At 36.7% G+C, this 20,755-nt stretch overlaps 1 protein-coding gene across 1 annotated transcript in view; it reads left to right on the top strand.

Moving 5' to 3' along the window:
- DNER (delta/notch like EGF repeat containing) overlaps nt 1–20,755 on the top strand; it is a 143,939-nt gene that overhangs the window by 59,774 nt on the left and 63,410 nt on the right. Inside the window, exons 3-4 of the mRNA XM_075098792.1 lie at nt 9,835–9,929; nt 13,445–13,611. Coding sequence (XP_074954893.1) covers nt 9,835–9,929; nt 13,445–13,611 — 262 coding nt within the window. The remainder of the gene's footprint in view (nt 1–9,834; nt 9,930–13,444; nt 13,612–20,755) is intronic.

The following is a 20,755-nucleotide window of genomic DNA, read 5'->3' as shown; positions in this document are numbered from 1 at the left end:
CACAACTCCAGAGATGCAGTGATGGTGGAGGAAGCTTTTAAACGTTGTTGTATCTTTCAGTAAAATGACAAACTTAATAATATCTGGGAAAACAACAACTGGAAAACACACAACATATGATCCTTAAGAAAACTGATCTTTGCTTTCTACTATTTTGTACACTATTTTATTAGTAATTCTTAGATGTCCTGCATAGACTCTAGTATCTGCAAAAAATAAAGCGTCAAACTTAGCACAGTTACTGTTAAATATTAATCTTTACATGTGAAAGCCAAGTATAGATAGAAAGTATGTTTGCTCACAAACAAAGAAGAATTGATTATTTATCTCTTGATAACTTTTTCATGTGTTAAGTTCGTTCTACCACATGACCATCCTCCTCCCTCCTTCTTTGAAGTCCACCACAGCAGGGATGATTTGTAGTTCTCGTCATTGTTGTTCTCTTACTCAGAGGTGCGAGACCACTACTTCTGCATATGCTATTCCTACAGCAGTTGGTACTGGAAATCTCCAACCTGATCCAGAGATCACCTACCTATAATAATACTATGTCTGTGCAAAATGCATCGCAAAGAAGAGTCTGCCATAGAGTGAGCATCAGTTTTGGGTGTAATGGTAGTGCCTTTTTTTGTTTTGTTTTGTTTGGATAAACTTCATGCCAAGCACTAGGGGTAATAAAGCATGTTGGTGAAGAAGTATTATGATTTCAGTAGGCAAAGAATAAAAATCTTCATGATGTCTTCTTAATGAAAAATTCATTGTAAAGTTACTTCACTTGAGTGTATTCAGGAATAAATAGGTAAAATATCAGCTGTATCTATTTTTGAAGTGTTTCAAGGAGTGTGATTCTTCTGAGGTGTTTTCACACACTACTTAATGAGAAAGTGAACAGGCATGAGTTTGATCCTGGAAGAAGTATATTTTTTCATCATTCTTTGCTAGCCTGAACAAATTTGTTCACGTTTTCACTGTAACATTTACTTAAATCCATTTTTGAAAGTAAAATTAACCGATAATGTTTGATGCGTTGTGTCTCTTGGATTATACCTGAGGTACCAGTAGTTATTGGGCTGTATCCCATTTCAGTGGGGGTTCTGGTAGACAGTGTCCAGAGAACAGAGCTTTATTTCTTGGAATTCCACCTCCCATATCTATTATTTTACAGTAGAACATATGTCAGGCACCATGTATGGAGTTTGGAGAGAACACTGTAGCAGAAACAATGATCTGCTTTTATTACTTAGTTTAAATGCAGTGTCTTCTCTGCATGGGTGCTCCGTATGTCCTGATCAATTAAGGACATGCCCTTCTCTGTACCAGATTTCCGCCTGTGTCTTCCTCAGTCTGTGGTGTGGTATTGTAGAAGTGACATTTCTGCCTGGTTTGCGTTTTAGGTAGGTTCAGTAAGCATTTCAGCCAAACAGATCATTCACAAGTGGGTATTTTAATATTTCAAATTCACCGTTCTGCATGTGGCCTGTACCCTGAGAAATACGTATGGGTTGCCAATTACAATTGCATTATTAACACTAACATGGAAATTACTTGTTACCCGATCTTTAAATTACTTATGTTGACATGTTTTTAACATATTGTGATGTTGTCTTGTATTTTTCATAATCTTTCTAGTGTAGCATACTGACCTTCTGTTCTTTGGAATTCACAGTGAGGGAGATGCTTATCTGAAAGAAAGAGGTTTCAGGTGCTGATTCAAGACATTGTTTCTCATCTATATTAAACTAAAGAGAGTTGATTTGCCTGAAGGTCTGTGTTCCAAAGCCTCTTTGGTAGAAGCTTCAAGGGTAGAGAGTTGTGTTAAGCAGGAAAATTCTACCTTTCCTCATAGCTTTAAAAGCTTTGCAAAGCTTGATCCTTTCTTGCCCTCTTAAAAGAAAAAAAAAAAACTAACTGTAGGTTTTGTATTGCAAAAATCTACCATTTTGATATTACTTGAGATTCAGAGGCAACAAAGGCTGCTATTATTGTGTGGATTTTTTTTTTTTAATCTTCCAAGTCAAGCTGTTTTTCACATTATTCTATACTGATACTGCAAGTGAACTAATGTTCTTCATATTCTTTTGCCTGTCTGCTCAGAGAGAAATTTTGCCAGAATCTCTCCAAATGAAAGCTCTCACTATCTTGCAAGGACAAAATTTCCATGGAAGCTTTTTCAGGAAGTTTTGGGAAGTCAAAAAATAAACACCTGAGAAAAGTAAACTTTCTAAGAGAGGCATGATGTATGGTTACAGCTGGACATTTTTTCAGTATTCCTTAGATACTAGGGATGTACTTGGCAGTGCTTGCTTGGCTGAACCTTCTCGGTAATGTCTGCATCAGTAGACAACATACAGATGTCTTTGGATACAGTTTCATTTCTTAGAGAGCTCTTGCTGTAAGAAATTAGTCTTTTCCTGATATGCAGATTATGGGCTACAAACACAGATCACTGAGAGAGAAATATTCTTGTCTGTTGGTTTCTTTAGTATAATAGGAATTTAACCTCATGCTCAGCTGTTGAAAGAGGACATTTTTTCCTACTTTGGGCAACTAATTTGTTCCACTTGTAAGAGAGGTACAGCTACCAATCCACATTTCCCCAGTTCAATGATCTTTTGTGTTACAGTGGAGAAAAGATATATATTAGCCAATAATAGAAGAAAAAAGAAACCACCTCATTAATCCTGCTCAACTATCAGACCCAACAAAGGTTTCTGTGTACAAAATCAACTGTAAGAATAGCAGTACCGTACTCTTATATATAACTTTTCCTTAATAGATCTCAAATTTTTTTCAGAGGAAATCAGCAGTATTATTCACATTTTACACATGGAGGCACTGAAGCACAGAGCAGTAAAGTGATTTGCCAGGTGCGCAGCCAGGAATTAGAATGCTAAGCACGTGAGTCCTAGTCTAACCTTTTATTTATACTGCAGTACTACTGCTCAGATTCAAGCTTTTGGAACTGGTGATTAGAGGCTACAATAAACTTGTAATTCCCCTTGCAGTGGGGACAGCATTTGTTTTACGTGTGTTCCCAGTCAGTTAATTATAAGCCTTTAAAAGGAGTATGGCTGGGTCAGGTGGAAAATCCTGAAAGAGAGTGTTCCTGTTCTGCAGCAATGCAATATGCTTAAGAAATAATTCTGCTTGAAACAGAGGCCTTTAAATCTTTGACCCGTTTATGCGTTGTTAAATGTTCATGCATTTTTTGCCAAAGCATGCTATAGGTGCAGAAGGAAGCTGAACAGAATCATGGAGGATAGATCAGTTTGAGGTGGATAAATACATAGAAACTCCATTTTTAGAAATGACAGCTTAGGAAAATCTTTGACATGGAAATGGGCAGAGGCTGGAGGAAATATTTTTGCCCTTATCTTATTTTCTTGGCATTCCCTCTTCTCATTGCTGTTGGAGTTAAAGTACTGGAATATGTATACTTTTCATTTGACTTAGGACAGTTCTTATACCTGTATATAAGATTTGTTTCGGAAGCCTTTATTATTTTTCACAGAACCACAGGTTGGAAGGGACCTCAGGGATCATCTAGTCCAACCTCCCCAGTCATTTGAATTGTCCCACCATGTTTCAGTTACTCCTATGATGTCATACCCTTCTGAGTGGGCACGGAGCTCCAGTTCCTCCTGTTTGTTACCTGACTGCGTGCCTTTGTGTACGTACGCTTGAGGTGATTACTATTCTGTCTCACCTCTTGGGAGACAGCTAAGGAACCTTTGTCACCACACTGCTTGGCCTGACTTACTCCCCCATTGGACATGCTGGTGTGAGCATTTTTGCAACAGATCACACCCCTCAAGTCCTTCAGTTTAAAACCCACCTCACCTTTTGCTTTTAGAAAAAGATATCATACAAACAAATAAGGAGACTGAAGAAAAGATAGATTTTGCTAGAATAATCTTAACTTTCTTCTAGGATAAAACTGTAACTTCACTAAGTCTGTCTTCTACAATATTTGTGTATGGAACTTTCTGTACAAACACTGTTCTGATAGATTACTTGGTGTAAGCATCTCTGGATAGGTGATACCCTTTATTATATTTATTTTCAAAACACAAACCAAAATGTCTCTAAAACCTCAATATACTCAAACAAAACTTATATGAACTTCACACAAACCTTAGTTTAGTATGTTCCATTGCTAAAAGATGTCTAATGGATAGTCATATATAGTCGCTTTCCTCTCATATCCCCTTTAAGGACAGAAATAGACTTTAGAAAATTCTAGTGAGTGCAGTTATGTCAAGATACTGAAGCCCTGCTCGTCTGAATCTGTACTGGTGGATGGGCTCAGGACTTTTGCTTATCCAGTGCTGTCTTTAAAAAGTATCTGGATTATTAACTACTCCTTCAGCCATCATCCTGTCTTGAAGTCTTTTGAGAGTCGGGGAAAAAAAAATCCTGATGCGTTTACTGCCTTTCAGTGTTTTGGGGTAGAAATATCTGTGGCTGACTTGACAGACTTTGGTTGAAGTTTATGTCCTAGCTTACTCTGTGGTGAGCTCATAAAGTGCATGTAAAGATTTGACTGTGGAATTTTAGCTCAATATGCTTGTTTCCACAGTGTGTACCTTTATTATTCAGAACAGGTCCATACACTCTGGAGTAAATGAGCATTATTTTTTCAAGGAAATAATATTTATCAAATTACTATGTCGTGGTTTAACCAGGGGGGAGGCAGCTAAGCCCCACACAGCTGCTTGCTCATTTCCCCACCAAGTGGGATGGCAGAGAGAATTGGAAGGGTAGAAGTGTGAGGACTTGTGGATTGAGAAAAAGACAGTTTAATAATTAAAAAAAGGAAGAAAAAGAAAACAAAATGAAACCCCAAACAAAGAAAAACAGGTGATGAAAAAAAACTCCAGTCGCTCCCCATGAACTGACCAATGCCCAGCCAGTCTCTGAGCAACAGCAGCCCTGGCCAACTTCCACTCCCACACCCTAGTTTTATTGCTGAGCATGACACCTTATGGTATGGGATGTCCCTTTGGTCAGTTGGGGTCAGCTGTCCCTCTGCATCCTCCCAAACTTGTTGTGCACCCCCAGCCTACTTGCTGGCAGGGCAGTCTGAGAAGAAGAAAAGGCCTCTGTGTAAGCACTGCTCAGCAACAGCTAAAGCATCCCTGTATTATCAACACTGTTTTAATCACAAATCCAAAACATAGCACCATACCAGCTACTGTGAAGAAAATTAACCCTATCCCAGCCAAAACCAGCACAGACTGACTGTCAGATTTTATGAGGATGACATTAATTTTGGTGGCCAGGTTGAGACAAGGAGGCACCTGGCTAATGTGATTGCCCAGGTAACCTATCTGAGAAGGTGGCATTGTGTAAGGTAACTTATTGTGCCTGCTGAAGCATCTACCTCTTTGTGTTATATTGGCATTGTTAACCTGTGACAGAAATATAAAGTTTTATTAGTGTTATCTAGAGGAAAGCCATGCATCAGAATGCACTGGATCCTCTTGGCAGTGTGATTGCTGACTCAGATGAGCAAAGAAACACAAACTGCCAGTGACAGAATTCATGGGGTGGATATGCAGCCTTCCTTACATCACATTTCAGTGCTACAATAACTGGCAAGCCTTCTTCATTTGATACTGTTTTTGTATGCAGTCTGCCAGTCTTCCCTTGGTGTTCTTCAGGGAGGCAGTACTCCTACTCTAAACACTTTTGCTTTTCTCTCCCACTGGTGACGTATATTAGAAGTAAGCCTTTATTTTATTTCTGTTCTGGTTTTCTTTCAACTGTTGTCCCATGTGAAACTCTGGAGGGTAGAAACAAATACATGCGGAGGTTAAGCTATGTGACACTAGATTTTCAGAAGCAGTAGTTTTTTCATGCTACAGGTCAAGGGAACTGCTTTTCTTTCTTTAACAATTTTGTTCTGTCTGAGTGGGATTTCTGTGCCAGAAACAATCCTGGTTTATTGCTTGGCATCTTGACTGCAAGAAGATAGTATTTGATCCCCTTCTTATGGTTCTATTATATTGCCTTTTATTTTTCTACTTCCTTTTTTCCTTCTTAATTCGTTGCAGACAGCTGTTCAAGATCTTACAGTCAGGATCTAACCTGACTTTCAGACTTACTTGTCTCACATATTATTTTTCCCTTACGTAAGGCAGGCTGACAAACCTATTTCTTAGAAAATAAAAGATATGTGTTGCCACCCTGAGAGGCTTGGAAAAGAAGAAATCCTGCAGGCCTTATCCTCATGGGAAAGTGCTTTTATGTTCAGAAGAGGCAAAACTGCACATTATGAAACTTGCTTTATTGAATTGAAAGTTAATATGTAATCCCTTGGAAGATGATTTGAAAGAGTTAGTGTTTATGAGAGCATTCCTCATAATGTATTCATCATGATAGTTTCTGTCCTACTGAAGAAATGAAAGGTTATCTTTCCTAATGACCATGTCAGTTTTCATGGGATACCACCCCAGAACATAGCCTTGTTTTTCTCAAAGAACAGCTTTTCACACTCTTTCCATTAACATAATGTCCTCACAAATATGTTTAAATATTTAAGGACAGAGTTTTTTCTTTTAAGCACTGATCTTTTCTGTTAGATGAGTTTGTATTAATTTCTTTCATTTAGTTCAAGACTGATGTGTAGAAGTGCTGCATGCATTCATGTATTCTGTTTAATTCCAGACTAATTTGCCCCATTTTGCTTGGCTGCAGGACCGTGCAGATTACCCCCATTAGGAGGTAAAAACAGGAGAATGGCTTTCTGAGATGGAAAGACGAGGTTAACCAAAGAGAACTGTCACAGCTAGCACAGGAGGAAAGCGTCAATTAAAAATACACAGGTGTCTGTGTGTGTGCGTGCGTGTGCACACACATGCTCACATACTTATTTGTGTAACCTTTGGGGATATTTGCAAAATGAAGCACTCTTGTTGTGTGTTGGAGTGGGGTTTTGTGAAAGCCACGATGTCACTGAAGTTACAATGGCAATTTACAGGAAAGACTAGGTAACTGGCTCATGGGGTGAATTTTCACTCACAGATTCACAGTGTAGGGGAGATTGGAAGGGACCTCTGGAGATTGTCTTGCCCAACCCCTTTGCTCAAAGGGTCAACTAGAGTGGGTTGCTCAGAGCTGTGTTCAATTGAGTCTTAAATACCTCCAACGATGGAGGGTCCACAAGATACCTGGGCAGCCTCTTCCAGTGTTTGGAAGTGTCTGTTAGTTTACAGACATACTCATTAATATCTTGTTAGTAGGGTAGTGAGAAATTGCTAAGGCTAATGTGAATTTGCTCATTCCACTTACAGACCACTTCTAAGTTTGAGTAAAGTCTGGCATGTTTTGGAAGAAGTAGAAGCCTTCTGCAGTTCTTTAAACTCAGGGGGTTGAGATACAAAAGAAATGCAAACACGTATCACGGTAGCAGAATGGCTGTATTTTGCACTGTTCAGAATTAATCTGCCCGCGTTGATAAGACCCTGTAGAATTACAAATGTCTGGCCAGCTTTCCAAGAGACATACTATGAAATTTCATATATAGCAAATATCTTCAGCGAACTACTTTCAGTAGTGAGAGGCTGCATATATGTAGCCTAGCATAAATGTAAACTGTCTCTATGTTACTTTTCTTAGCCTCATGGAATTAAAGGTTAGTACCCTTAATTTATCAAAGTAATAAAGGCACTCATGTAAAAATATTGCCATGGGATTTATATATGTATTTCAGCACTTCTTGAATTAAGTGTATATCTCATTATTCTGGTTGGTGTGAAAGGCAGGAGAGTATCTGTACAATTAACACTATTTAATTTATTCAGAAAAGCTGTAATATGGAAGAACAGTCTGTTGCTCTCTTCTTAGGTACCACACCTGCTTTCCTTTGCAATCTCATTCTGTGCTACTGCTATGGCCTGGTAAGGTAATCTTCTAGCTAAGTCACTGCTGCCTTGTTAAGGTCCAGGTAGAAATTGTAGGAATAGGTACTCTTCTGGAGATTTCACTCTTGCTTTCTCAAATGATGCTCTTCTTTTACCCATGTAAAGACTCAGAAGGTTAACATTGTTAAAACATTTGAAGCAGAAATGTAGTTTTTATATATTATGTTCTCTTTTAAAAAACAAGAACATGATTTAGGTCCAAACTTATGGAACATGTATGTAAAGAGGAATTCTGTATTTCCTATCAGTAATTTGATAGTTAAGCATTACTTAACAAAATTCTAATATTGAATAGTAAGGTAAATGAAATGCTTAAATTACATTTTTCCCCTTGTGTTCCAAGGTAATAGATGCATGAAATTGTAAAACTATATAAATACTTCAAAAGCAAGTGTATTTTTAAATGTAGTATAAGGCTGAGTAAGAATAGAGATTTTTATTTTTCCTTTGTTCCTGGAGGCGTATAGATTCTCAAAGAAAATGAAAGTTTAAATGTTGGCAAATATAAAAGGAAGAGTGTTAGCCAAACTAATTTTGGATTCATCATGCTTTGAATGTTAGCTCCATAATTTTGACTTCCAGGATTGAAAAATTGTAGTGGGTATATTATCTTTTTTTCAAAATTTATTTGAACAGATACAATAAAATTGCATCTCACTTTATTTTCATAATGTGTATTCTTATTATGTGTGCCAGAGACTTCAATGATGAATTGAGTAGTCTAGAATTTTTGGGAAATGTGAATACTGAGTATTTGTGTTTCCTGAGTCAAAATCAGCTCTAATTCTCCTAAAAAGTATTATTTGCATCATGTTCTGGACTTCTGTTGTTCATGTTTTCAAAGGTGTTTTACAGTAATGTTTAAAATATGAATTTCAATTTTAGTTAAATTTACAAATTAGATTCTGGCTTTTCCTTTGATGGATGATTAATTCACAGAAGTGTGTTAGGTTGCATTTTCCCTTTGCCAGTGAGGTTGGCGTCAAAAGGTTGCACATGTATTCTAGATGACTGAAAAGAATAACATTGCAAAATCTGCCTAGCAATTTGAAGATAAAACTGACTGATTTATTTTTTTTTACAGTGTGATATTTCATAGGCAAGCCGATGAAGACACCTGAGAACTACTTAATTAAAACTACTAATGATTTTAATGTAGGCAATAGAAAGGCTCAGTTATGCCACGTAAAATATTACTTATTGGAAATAAAGGTATCGTTGGAAATACTAATGGTTTTCAAACTGCCTTTATGAAATTATTACTTTACAAGACATGAATAATTAAAGAATCTCTCTGTGATTTGTTTGTGTTGTATAAGATCCTGTATGGTGTCTTGATCTAGTTAATACGGTAACTGATTTCTATGCCTACTAGGCATCACAGATTTGGCAAATACGTCCTTTTACTCTCAACCGTGCTAGTAATTTTTTTCTATCTGAAAGCATTGTTTGTCCAAGATTTTGTTTGGAAGGAATAGTAATTGGCAAGTGGGGGAGTATTTTTTTCAAGTAATCTGTGTTTGGAAAAATGCATATTTCAATATAGTAAAAACCCGTATCAGTATTTGCTATTATAAATCCTCCAAGATCACCTAAATTAATGATGCACTATTTCTTGGATGTGGCAAATGTTAGAGCTTTATTCAGTTTTTTAAAAGACCAGAAGCCTTTTAATCTTTTTTTAAACATGATCACTTTTAAAGGAAGATGCCTTTAGAAGCTCAGAAAAACCTAAAAGGATGGTTACCTGAATTTTCAGAACCTTTGTTGATAGCATGAATGTTTTGGTCCTTCCTGATGATTTTTAAAATGACTGCTGGACTATTAGTGTTATTTTTTAAAAAATTCTTTAATGTTTTCTTTGGTCAGATTTTCTGGTTTAGTGTTAAATAAAACTATATTTTTTCAGATAACTCCAGATGTGGCTTGTGGAAATGCCAGTTCCAATACCTCTGCTGGAGGCCGGCTTGTCTCCTTTGAAGTTCCACAGAATACATCAATAAAGTAAGCATATTTGTCATATGTGATTAAATATAAAAATACTTTTAAGTTGCCTGGATATTTTAGACAGCAGTTTTTCAGGTAGGCAGATTTGTCAAATGGCTAAAAGTATATGAACTTCAGACAGACTTCAGGCATCTAGCAGTGCCATGACAGCTTTGTGCTTCATATAATTTTTCCCACATATTGAATGTTTCAGAAGATGTGAGCATGTAAACTGTCTCTGGGCTATCAGAATGCATTAGAAATTAGGGCAGACATGTTGAAGATATCAGTTTGGAGAAGATACAACATTTTCTTTCTCCTTCATGCAGTGAACACTTATTTCCCCCTTTAATGTAAAGAAGTACTTGCTGGTGGGAAGTGTTACCATTGACTATATAAATGCATGTATTTTGTGCATTTGTATTTGTCTTCTGGATTATTGCTTTGGGTGTCATCATCAGCTGTGAAATCTCTGTGTATGTCCTGCAAACCACTCAAAAATTTGAATTTATTCTGTTATTCACTTTTCAGACTCATGATTTTTCGATCAAATACTTGCTTAGTTACTTTTAATTAACAGAACCTGACTTCCTAGAAAGATCTGATTCTGTCAGCTGGGATGAGGCTTTTTCTTATTGGAAATTTTATTTCAAATAGAAATCTGCCAACGTAGTTCTCTGGCTCACAGCTTTGCTGCAATTTTAGACTTAGATTTTCCCAAAATAGCCTACTTTTCTCATACTGTCATCTAATCTTTCAGAATCCCACCCTTCAGTTAAAAAAGGCCATGCTCACAGGAAGAAACAAAATGATGCAAGCAGACAAGCTGCAGACAGTTTGGAGCAGTAACTGTTAAACGTGGGAGCTCTCCTTCCCACGGGACTTAGAATCGTGCTCATTCATGAGCGTTATGCATAAGTCAGGAAGGGATCTGTGAGTGTGGATGCTCTGGCTGGCTGGAATCTGTAAGCAAACAAGTGTCTTCTCTTGAAAAGAGGAATAAGTTGGCATTTGTGGATTCTACAGCTGTATTTAAGACCCTTGATGCAGGGACCCCATTTTAAAGGAGGTCGCAGACTACACAGCCATTTTTGGTCATTTTTTACACTACATATCTTTAATATTGTTTTATATCTGGGTAGACTAATGCAGGTCAATATAGATCTTTATTTCATTGTATTTCCTGTGTTAAAGGCCCAAGTAACATCTGGTTCAATGGTTATCTATGAAAGGAAAATAATTTCAGTTTAATAATTTTACTTTGTTTTGATTGTCAGGTGTGGCCTAAACTGTGAAACTAGTTGCTATCCTGTTCTAAAAGTGAGATGGTCAGCTTTCAGAGTAGTGATGGGGTTTGTTCTTAAAGAGGACCCAAAATACTATTAAAAATTTCCTTCTTATAATGTCTAATTGCCACATTTTTTCAACTTGTGTCAAACATGATTACAAAACACAGCCTTCTCCTGGAGAAATTAATGCGTTATGGCCTAGACGAGTGGTCTGTGTAGTGGGTGGGGAACTGGCTGACAGGCTGCACCCAAAGGGTGGTGGTAAATAGCTCTTTTTCAAAGTGGCAACCTGTCACTAGTGGAGCCCTCCAGGGATCAATATTCGGCCCAATGTTATTCAATATCTTTATAAGTGATCTGGATAACGGCATCAAGTGTAGCCTGATGAAATTTGCAGATGACGCCAAATTGAGTGGGGAAGTAGACACTTCAGAAGGGAGAGCTGCTCTGCAGGAAGATCTGGATAGGCTGGAAGAGTGGGCCAACAAGAACCTTATGAATTTCAACAAGGAGAAGTGTAAGGTCTTGCACCTGGGAAAACATAATCTGGGAGTGCAGCACAGACTGGGATCCACCTGGCTGGAGAGCAGCTCTGTGGAAAGGGACCTGGGCTTCCTGGTGGACAGAAAGCTCAACATGAGTGAACAGTGTGCTGCTGCAGCCAAGGCAGCCAACAGGATGCTGGGTTGCATCAAAAAGGGCATCACCAGCAGAGATAAAGAAGTCGTTATCTCACTCTACTCAATGCTTGTCAGGCCACCCCTGCAGTGCTGTGTACAGTTCTGGTCCCCACTATACAAACAAGATGTGGACAGGCTGGAAGGGGTGCAGAGAAGGGCCACCAAGATGATCAGAGGACTGGGAAGCTGCCATGTGAGGATAGGCTGGGAGAACTGGGTTTGTTCAGCCTTGAGAAAAGGCTCAGAGGGGATCTCATCACCATGTACCAGTACTTAAGGGGTAGCTACAAAGCAGATGGAGACTCCCTTTTTACACGGAGTCACATGGGGGGGACAAGGGGGAACGGACACAAGTTGCTCTTGGGGAGATTCCAATTGGACGCAAGAGGAAAATTCTTCACAGTGAGGACAGTCAACCATTGGAATAATCTCCCCAGGGAAGTGGTTGACTTAGCCATGTTGGACACCTTCAAGAGTCGTCCTAGACAGGGTGCTGGGCCATCTTGTCTAGACTGTGCTCTTCCCAGAAAGGTTGGACTAGATGATCCCTGAGGTCCCTTCCAACCTGGGATTCTGTGAAAACTATGCATTTCTTGGTTTGTACTCAAATCAGAAGTGACAAGGGAAACACTGCCTTGTTTTTTTTAGCGTGACTGAAACAGTTTCAGTACAGGAAATTGTAGAACTGAATTTTATCTTTGGTGTTTGGAGGCCTGTTTTCAGCAGAAGTGTGTTACAGTTTTCAGCAGTTGGATGAAGTTGTGTTTGAATTTTTGGAGGATTGTTCAAACCCATTTGGGATTTCTTCAGAGGAAATTAATGCAAATATTTGAGAACTTGCCAGAAACATGACAGGTTTTTATTTTTTCTTTATGGAAGTGAGTAGGGAAAAAAGTATCCCGAGAAGAAAGAAACACTGACATAGATACAGTGCTCCCTAGAGGAACCGACAGTATATATGCAGTTGTAGGTATTTATCCAATCTGTCACTATTCAGGAAGGCACCATGGACTCAGTGACCTTGGGAGGATTACATGACTCATTTGATTTACAAGAATAAACTGTTCTGAACCTTCGATCTGGTATGTCAAACAAATGAGGATTTCTACCAGGATCTGTCTCACTGTATTGAACGAACATTGAATGTTCTTCAGTAAACAAGAGGGCTGGATGTACTTCAGCTACAGAAAATGATGGCATTGTAGATGTGGAATGGAGGTACTATTCAAAAAGGCGTAAATACAAAGACTGAATAAGGATGTTTTACTATTATGTAATATTTATGTAAAAGTTCTTGGGCACTAAGACGGTGTCCTTCAAGTATCAGAAATTGAGACTCTGTGTGATTAAATCTGCTATTATTCATACTATTATGCAAATATTACTATTGAAGCAATTTTTTATTTTTGTGGACGTGCTAAAAACCTTCAGGCCTTTTCCTGATTCCATACTTGCTACATTTAAGTTCTCCTTCTTCGTTGCTAAGCTTTTGTTCTGTAGTAATATACTTCTGAATAACACAAATTTCCCTCAGTGTAAATACTCTTATAATTTCTTTTGTTAGAATAAGGCAAGATGCTACTGCTTCTCTCATCCTGCTATGGAAGGTCACAACCACCGGGTTTAAACAATGTTCGCTTATTGATGGCAGAAGTGTCACTCTTCTCCAGGCATTGGGTGGACTTGTTCTTTCTGAAGAAATGCTTGCATTAGGAAACAACTACTTTATTGGTGAGTAACATGCTGACTTTCTGTTTATCACATGTAGGTGACAGCTAATGGTTTACCCAACTTTTAGAGAAAGAGGTAGTTCCCTTAATTTAAGTGCTGCTGTGTTATTGGGGCCACATTTTAGACGTTGGTTCATTCAAAGCAGACAAGAGGTACACTAAATTCTTACACAGGTGGCACCATTCAGTTTAAAATCTACACGGTGGTTTTTGCCTGATACCTTTAGGTGATGCAAGGTGTTCTATATGTTCTATTTTAATCAAGTGTAAAGCTTTTGGTAAATGCTACAATAAATAATTCTGAATGTTTGAGGTGTTTCTTTGTCAGATATTGTGTCATGGGATACTTTGTAAAGAAGCCTAAGACTGTATACAGTAAACTTGAAAAAATATATTAGAATAGGAAATCTGATATTCTAACAGTGTTTGCTTGGACTACTTTTTCTCTTTTAAACTAGAAGAGAATATGAACCTTAGAAATATGAAAACTTTGAAATGTACTATATGTTTCATTGGGCAATTAAATGTTAAGCATCTTTGTGGAAGGGGTGTAATGAAAATAGGCTGATATGTTATTTTTAAGTGTATGTGAAATAATACTGATTTAATGCAGTATTTATGCATAGACAAAATAGACTTAATTAAATTGAGCTTTCTGGGCAGATGGTTTATTATACCAGTAAATGAAACCAAAGTCATTGTGATAACAGCATTTATTGTAATCTGCTTCAAATGCCATATATCTTATAATGAAGTATAAGTTGCCATAAATTGTTATTCGGCAACTTATCATACTAATGAATGTAAAATTGAAAGCGTTCTGGTGCAGAAACACTGGGCCAAATTCTAAGTGTGTAGCTAGTAGAGAAATAACCGCAAATGCAGTAGTAGTGCCATGTTCTTTCCTTGTTAAGCTGTCACGGCAAAGATATTGTGTGAAGGTTGTTAGAATAATCATTTGATTACTGTCAGTAGTGAATTCTTTTAGTTATATTTATTTTCTGAAATCAATTTTCCAGTTCCTTATATTTTCTTTATTATTTACTTCCTTCCAAGATACTTAGTTTTATCCCCCCCCCCCCCCTTTTTTTTTAAATTGAGTTTTGCATTTAATTTATCAGAGTTAAAACTCTCCTCATACGTCTTCCTCGGGAATAAATTTTTGCATTTGCCTTGTGGTAGTTATCGTATGATAAAAGTAAGTATAAACTTGCTGAAGACAGGATAATTTGTAACTTGTATGCCCTCATGAAAGTACCAAAAAGCATAGCTCAGTCTATAAACTCCCAAATAGAGGGCCTACTCTGCTCTGCGAAGGCTCCACTTGACTGTACATGCTGTACTGTACAGGCTATTAATTTAGATAACTGAAACGGATATTGCCTTACTCTTTCATAGTTTGTCTTGTCCTACTTGCCTGTCTGTGACCATCTTTCTGTCACTGGGATTTTTATTTTGAGTTGTTTGCTGTGTGTTGGTAACATGAGGCGAAAATATACCATTTCCTTGATGAATATAAAACAAGGTTGAGTTCATCAAAATTGTACTAATGATTATGCTTATTTCATGTGGTACAAGAGTTCTGTGACCTCTTATTTTACTTCCATCTGTTTTTTGATACTTTCTTTGGTCTTTCTTAATTTTCTGATAGTGAAATTCTTTGCAGAATTTTCCAGTTGTTGTAGTGTAATTTGATTTATGTAAAGAACATGAACCATAAATGCGTATCCATGAAGCAGCAGAGAGACTCCAATAATACAGTGATATATTCATAATAGGAGCATCTGAGTGCTTTGTAAAGATGAGTACAGATATAGTGCATTTGAATTTTTATAAATTCTATTTATTTTAGCAAGTGGATGGATTACCTGTAGTGCTTTTGATGGAAAATGAATATCAAACATTCTGTCTGCATATCTTTTAGTCCTGAGGCATTGCAGCTCTATACTATGCTGTAATAAAGTAACAAGATAACTGTTTTCTGAAGTAAATTATTTTATGTGGCCTTGATTTATAGTTTTTCCCAGTGTAATTTGGATAACTTGAGCAGAAAAAGGGTGCAATACTAAAGGAATAGGGAAACTGAAACAGGAATTTGTTAGTTTAAAAGTGTTTGTGACCTATCAACATTTTTTGTAAAAAAGAGGTAACAGTAGCTTCTGGATTTTCCTCTCAATTTTATGAAAATATTCTGCCAATGAAGTGTAAGTCTTAGGTGTAAAACTTAAAAAGGAACTCAGTCATTTGGTGTGAAAAATGCTGAATTTCATCTGAAATCAACTGAAATCCATAATTCAGCTAAGGTCTTATATAAAAATAAGTAAATCTTTATTTCATATTTGATCCAGATTTATGGAAATGGTCTGTGAATCTGTCACACCTCACAAGTTTTTAGTTTTCAATAGTTTATTTTTCAATAAGATGAGATTAATAAAGTTTTTCTTATAGACAACTTTATGTTTCTTGATATACATGGCAAACTTATTCTAAGATATAAATTAAAAAGGATGACTTTATAAAAAAATGCAAAAGTGTAGCATGTGCTTTCATTGATGATATTTAATCTAGAACACTCACAAGGCCACAAGATACTGTAAGATGCTGTAAGAATAGAATCACACAATAAGGCCAGTTGATATATCCACTTCATATAATTTCCCCCTGCTTCCTCCACTCTTTTTCTGTTTATTCAAATTAGTTTTTAAAGGATTCTTCTCTTAATTGGTGAATTCTGTACAATGCAATTTTTTGACCTCTTAAAAATTTTCCAATTAGAACTGTAAAAAAAATTGGGGAGATCTGAGTGGGGTGTTGGTTGGTTTTTTCCCTTGTGTTTCTTTAGATCTACATCTTATTTGAGTCAATTCTCACTGTGTTGCCTCCAAGTTTTGTTATTCAGCAAGGTACTTTAATTACCTACTGCAAATCTTTCTGAATAAGATGGTTATGTCAAAGATAAAACATTAAGGGAAATACTTGTTTTCTGTTACCTCATGGTGACACAGATTTAAGGTTATTTAGATGAGTTGAAAAGACTCAAAAGTCAGCAGTAATGTACTGATTTGCTGATCATGTGTGTGATTCAGGGCACAATGTCTAGAGGTTTGAAAGAATGCTGTCTGCAAGATCTAAAAATAGACACCTTGATCATAGTGGCGTTTAGCCCAGAGACAGTACCTGCACTGTATGAGAATGAAGGGTTTGAGGGAAGAAGAGTGTAACACAACTTAACAAAAAAGAGCAGTCTCTTTTCTATAATGTGATTTATAAAATGTCTGCTGCATCTGAAACAGTCTTTTGCAGTGTAGGAAAAGAGTTATGATGCTGTGATTATGCAGCATGACTGTGTTGTTAAATTACAGCATTTCCCCATCTACTGGGGCTTATTTTAATGGGGTAAGAGTACTAACTAGAAGACTGGCTTGTACCTTCTGTAACACGTCCTTACCGTCATTGCTTTGTTTAGAGTATTTTTCATGGGTTTGTCTGTAAGACTTGATACTGCACATGTGCCAGTCTTCTAAAATAATTTGTTATGTTTTATTAGAAAGTATTCTTATTAGCCAATGGGAAAAAAGACCATGGTACAGGTTTTGAAGTGAAAAAGCCCCTGAAAGTACTGATTCACTCAGTAGGTTAGATGGATTAGGTGTAGGATGAAGCACACAGTGTATCCCAAGGTGCTGGTGGCTTTTAATGCCAAGTTACTACTAGAGAAAGTAATCACTAGATGGTCGATATATGGTACAAACCAGGTGAACTGTTGATCTCTGCTCACTGTTTGCAACGAAAATGCTTCATTTTATGCCAAGAGAATTTTGAAAGTTTGGTGCCTGAGTTCAGGATGTTAAAAAAAAAAGTATTTTATTGAAGGTATTTCTGAATAACAAATGTTTTTAATATCTATAGAGAAAAATATTCTATGGAGTGCTATGGGTGGGTATTGTGACATAGTGGGGAAGTGAAGGAGGAGGTAATTAATCATATTTTTAAGTAAGAGATGGCAATAAAAGGATCAACATTTAAAATATCTTAATTCATGGAATGTCTGCCTTTTACTTCAGTAGAATTATAGCTTCACACTATTTGTGAAGTTAATGAGTGATTCTTGTATAAACTATAATTTTTATAAAATGTCTCAGTTTTTGTTTTAATTCAGGATCTTCATATCTTCATGCTAGCAATATGGTACTAGAATATTTGAAAATGTGTAACTGCAAAACTTTACCTTGTTACAGTCACACATCTATTCTTCACTGCAGTATATCTTGAAAAACTGAAATCAGATGAAATACATTTCACAAGTCTGAAAAAATGAGATAAGAGCACTCTGATGCACCATCAGTTTGCGCATGAGTCTTTCAGACTGAAATTGTCATGCATTTAAATAGGTTACAGCTAAGGATCTCTGTGGTGACTTGAGTATGATGCTTGTTATGTGTTTTGGGAGGAACTTTGGGAGGCACTTCTTTCTTCCAGTGAATAACATACTGTATTTGGGAACGTGTATAACTTCTGCTAGACAAGTTTGTTGCAAGTACGTAAGATTTACTGAATTGATTTTAGAATATCTCTCTTGAGAAAATAATGCATTAACATTTTCCTTGAGAAAACAAAAAAGGCCTTGCTGAAGGACTTTGAAGGACATTTTCAGCTTGTATGGCAACTCAAAAATCTTCTATGATTTGTTGCACGCCTTTTTTTTATCCAAATGTGCAATCACAATTGAAAACTGGAACATTTATTCTGAAAACAGTCTGCTATTGAAATAGTGAAAAAACCCAAACCCATCACATAATAAAAGCATTAACATCTTTATTTTTTTAATACTCATGTTTTAGAAGTTTTACAGTGAGTGTGTACCATCTGTTTCTTCGTGAGTTAGTGAATTTACTCTGGTGCTAACTAATGTACCTGTTCACTAAGGCAACAATTCTGTGCTTCATGACTCAAGAGACACCTGTGGATGTGAGACTTACAGTCAGCTATAATTTCGCACAGCTTCCAGTCTACTTGATGAACTCGTGTAGGTATACCTGTACTGGTATACAGTTAGCAAATTATACTTAACAGTCCAATTCTGCTAGTAATCAAAACCACTATAGCTTTTATATTGTTTTTGTTGGATGAATATGGAAATTGGTAACAAAATTGCATATTGTATGATTATTGCTTCAGCTTTAAGAAGTGTTTATTTTGTGGTTTTGGGCATAACGTAGAACATGGAGTTGGCAGTGCTGACTCTGTGTGCATGAAACCTATGTCCTTCCTTTCTCCCAACAACAGATGCAATTATGTTTTCAGGTCTTTATCATGGTTATTAGGATATGAACTCTGTTGACAAAATCTGCTTCTCATCAGCTTCCATGATATAATGTCGGGAGACTTGCTTTTCTGCCTTGGTGTGCCCACTGCTGAAGCTGCAATGATGGGAGCTGTTTCAGGAAAATGTAAAACAGAGAGTTGGGCATTAGTATTTTGCCTCCATTTCCCCATAGGTAATATGATAGAAATAATTATATATCTATAGTTGTTAAAAATGCTTGTATATAGCTTGAAATTACTTGCTTTTTTACTTTGTGCTTTATTTAGCACTTCCACAGGCATCTTAAAAAGCAGCTTTCATGAGATATTGCTACATTAGTTTTTTAGTTTATTGTCTGCTTATAAAATAAGAGGAAGAAATTTATAAGCAAAATTGCTATTTTTCAGATAAGACTTTACAGATAATAAGGCAGAAGGTTTGACATTTACTATGAATGAAAATTTTTATCTGTTGAGAAAATAAATCCTCTGTCACAGTCTTCAATTATAATTCTTATTTTCATCACAGCAAAGCAAAACTGATGTAGACTGGGTATGTAACCTGGTTTTCTGCAAGATGCCCAGCCTTTTAGATCAATGGGGTTTAACTAACTGGTTTAAATGATAAAGTATTTCAAAAGTATTTCCTTAAATAAAATTGGTAGGTGTACAAGCTCACTTGAAAATGGATACTATAGCATCTTTATGGTGAGATGAAGAATATTGATGCTATCCAAATGCCAGCACCTATAAGGCAGCTTGCTTAAATTCCACAAAACTTTCTGAAGTTTTGCCTAAAGAGGAAAATTAATGCTTGGCTTAAGCACTTTAAAGCATTTTAAAAAGTGTGTGAACCATATGTATATATGTACAGAAAGGATAATAATTTCCCATCCAAAATGCTGTCCTGCCTTTCTAATGCAATGAAGGTTTTTCCTTAATATCTCTGCCTGGAGCAGTTATTTGTTCTCTTGATGCTTTTTGGGTTATTTAATGAATCTCCTTGCAACATTTCATCATACATTAACAAGTGATCATCACTAATATGACTGCAGGTGTATTGAATAGGCAAAATTAAATTTAGTGTGCAAAATACTATATTTAAAAAAATAATCTAGAGTGATATGTTGAAATAAGTCGGTCTGATTTCCTGGCTCTTTTTATCTGGCTGTAGAATTTCAGAGTAGGAGGTAAGTTGTAAGTGTGTCTTTTGGATGGTGTGATTTGTGTTGTTTATGTGTCTTTAAAACACGCACCTATTTCCATCAAAAAAACCCCAGTTTGCTGCATGTTAAAATTATTTTTACTTAAGCAAAAATGAAATAGGACAATTTTATTTCATAATAGGGGATGTGTGAACTGAATTCACTGAGAGCCACGTAATCAAATTACTCTAGCTTTAACAAGTTACCATGTGCCAGCTGAGCATCTGTGTGAGCTCCTAGCCCATGGCATATGTGCAGTCATTTGACTTAACCCTCTTTCACTCTGGACTAAATTAAATCACATTGCCTTGCACAGGCTACAGTTGGAGTGTTCACACAGTTCTGCTCAGCTGACGTGCAGTAATGTGCGTGTGTGACTATTGAGTTACTTTTGCACAAGTCAGCCCTGCTGGTGGGGGAATTTGGTGACAACTGCTCCAGTTAACGGGATTTTCATTTTTATGTGTGCAGTTTGCCTGGAAGGGCCCTATTGTAGGCAGTATTGAGTATTGTGCTCAACTGTAAACATTTCCCTGGGGTTCTGGGCATAAGAGCTAGCCTTGCAGAAATGGCCTTTTGATAAACAATAGCAGCAGCAGAAGTGTGAACAGCGGAAAAAGTTCAATGAAGTGTTAA

Source organism: Phalacrocorax aristotelis, chromosome 7 (genome assembly GCF_949628215.1).
Source record: "Phalacrocorax aristotelis chromosome 7, bGulAri2.1, whole genome shotgun sequence".
Taxonomy (NCBI): domain Eukaryota; kingdom Metazoa; phylum Chordata; class Aves; order Suliformes; family Phalacrocoracidae; genus Phalacrocorax; species Phalacrocorax aristotelis.
The sequence above is the reverse complement of the archived record's forward strand: the minus strand, read 5'-3'. Positions and strand labels throughout refer to the sequence as shown.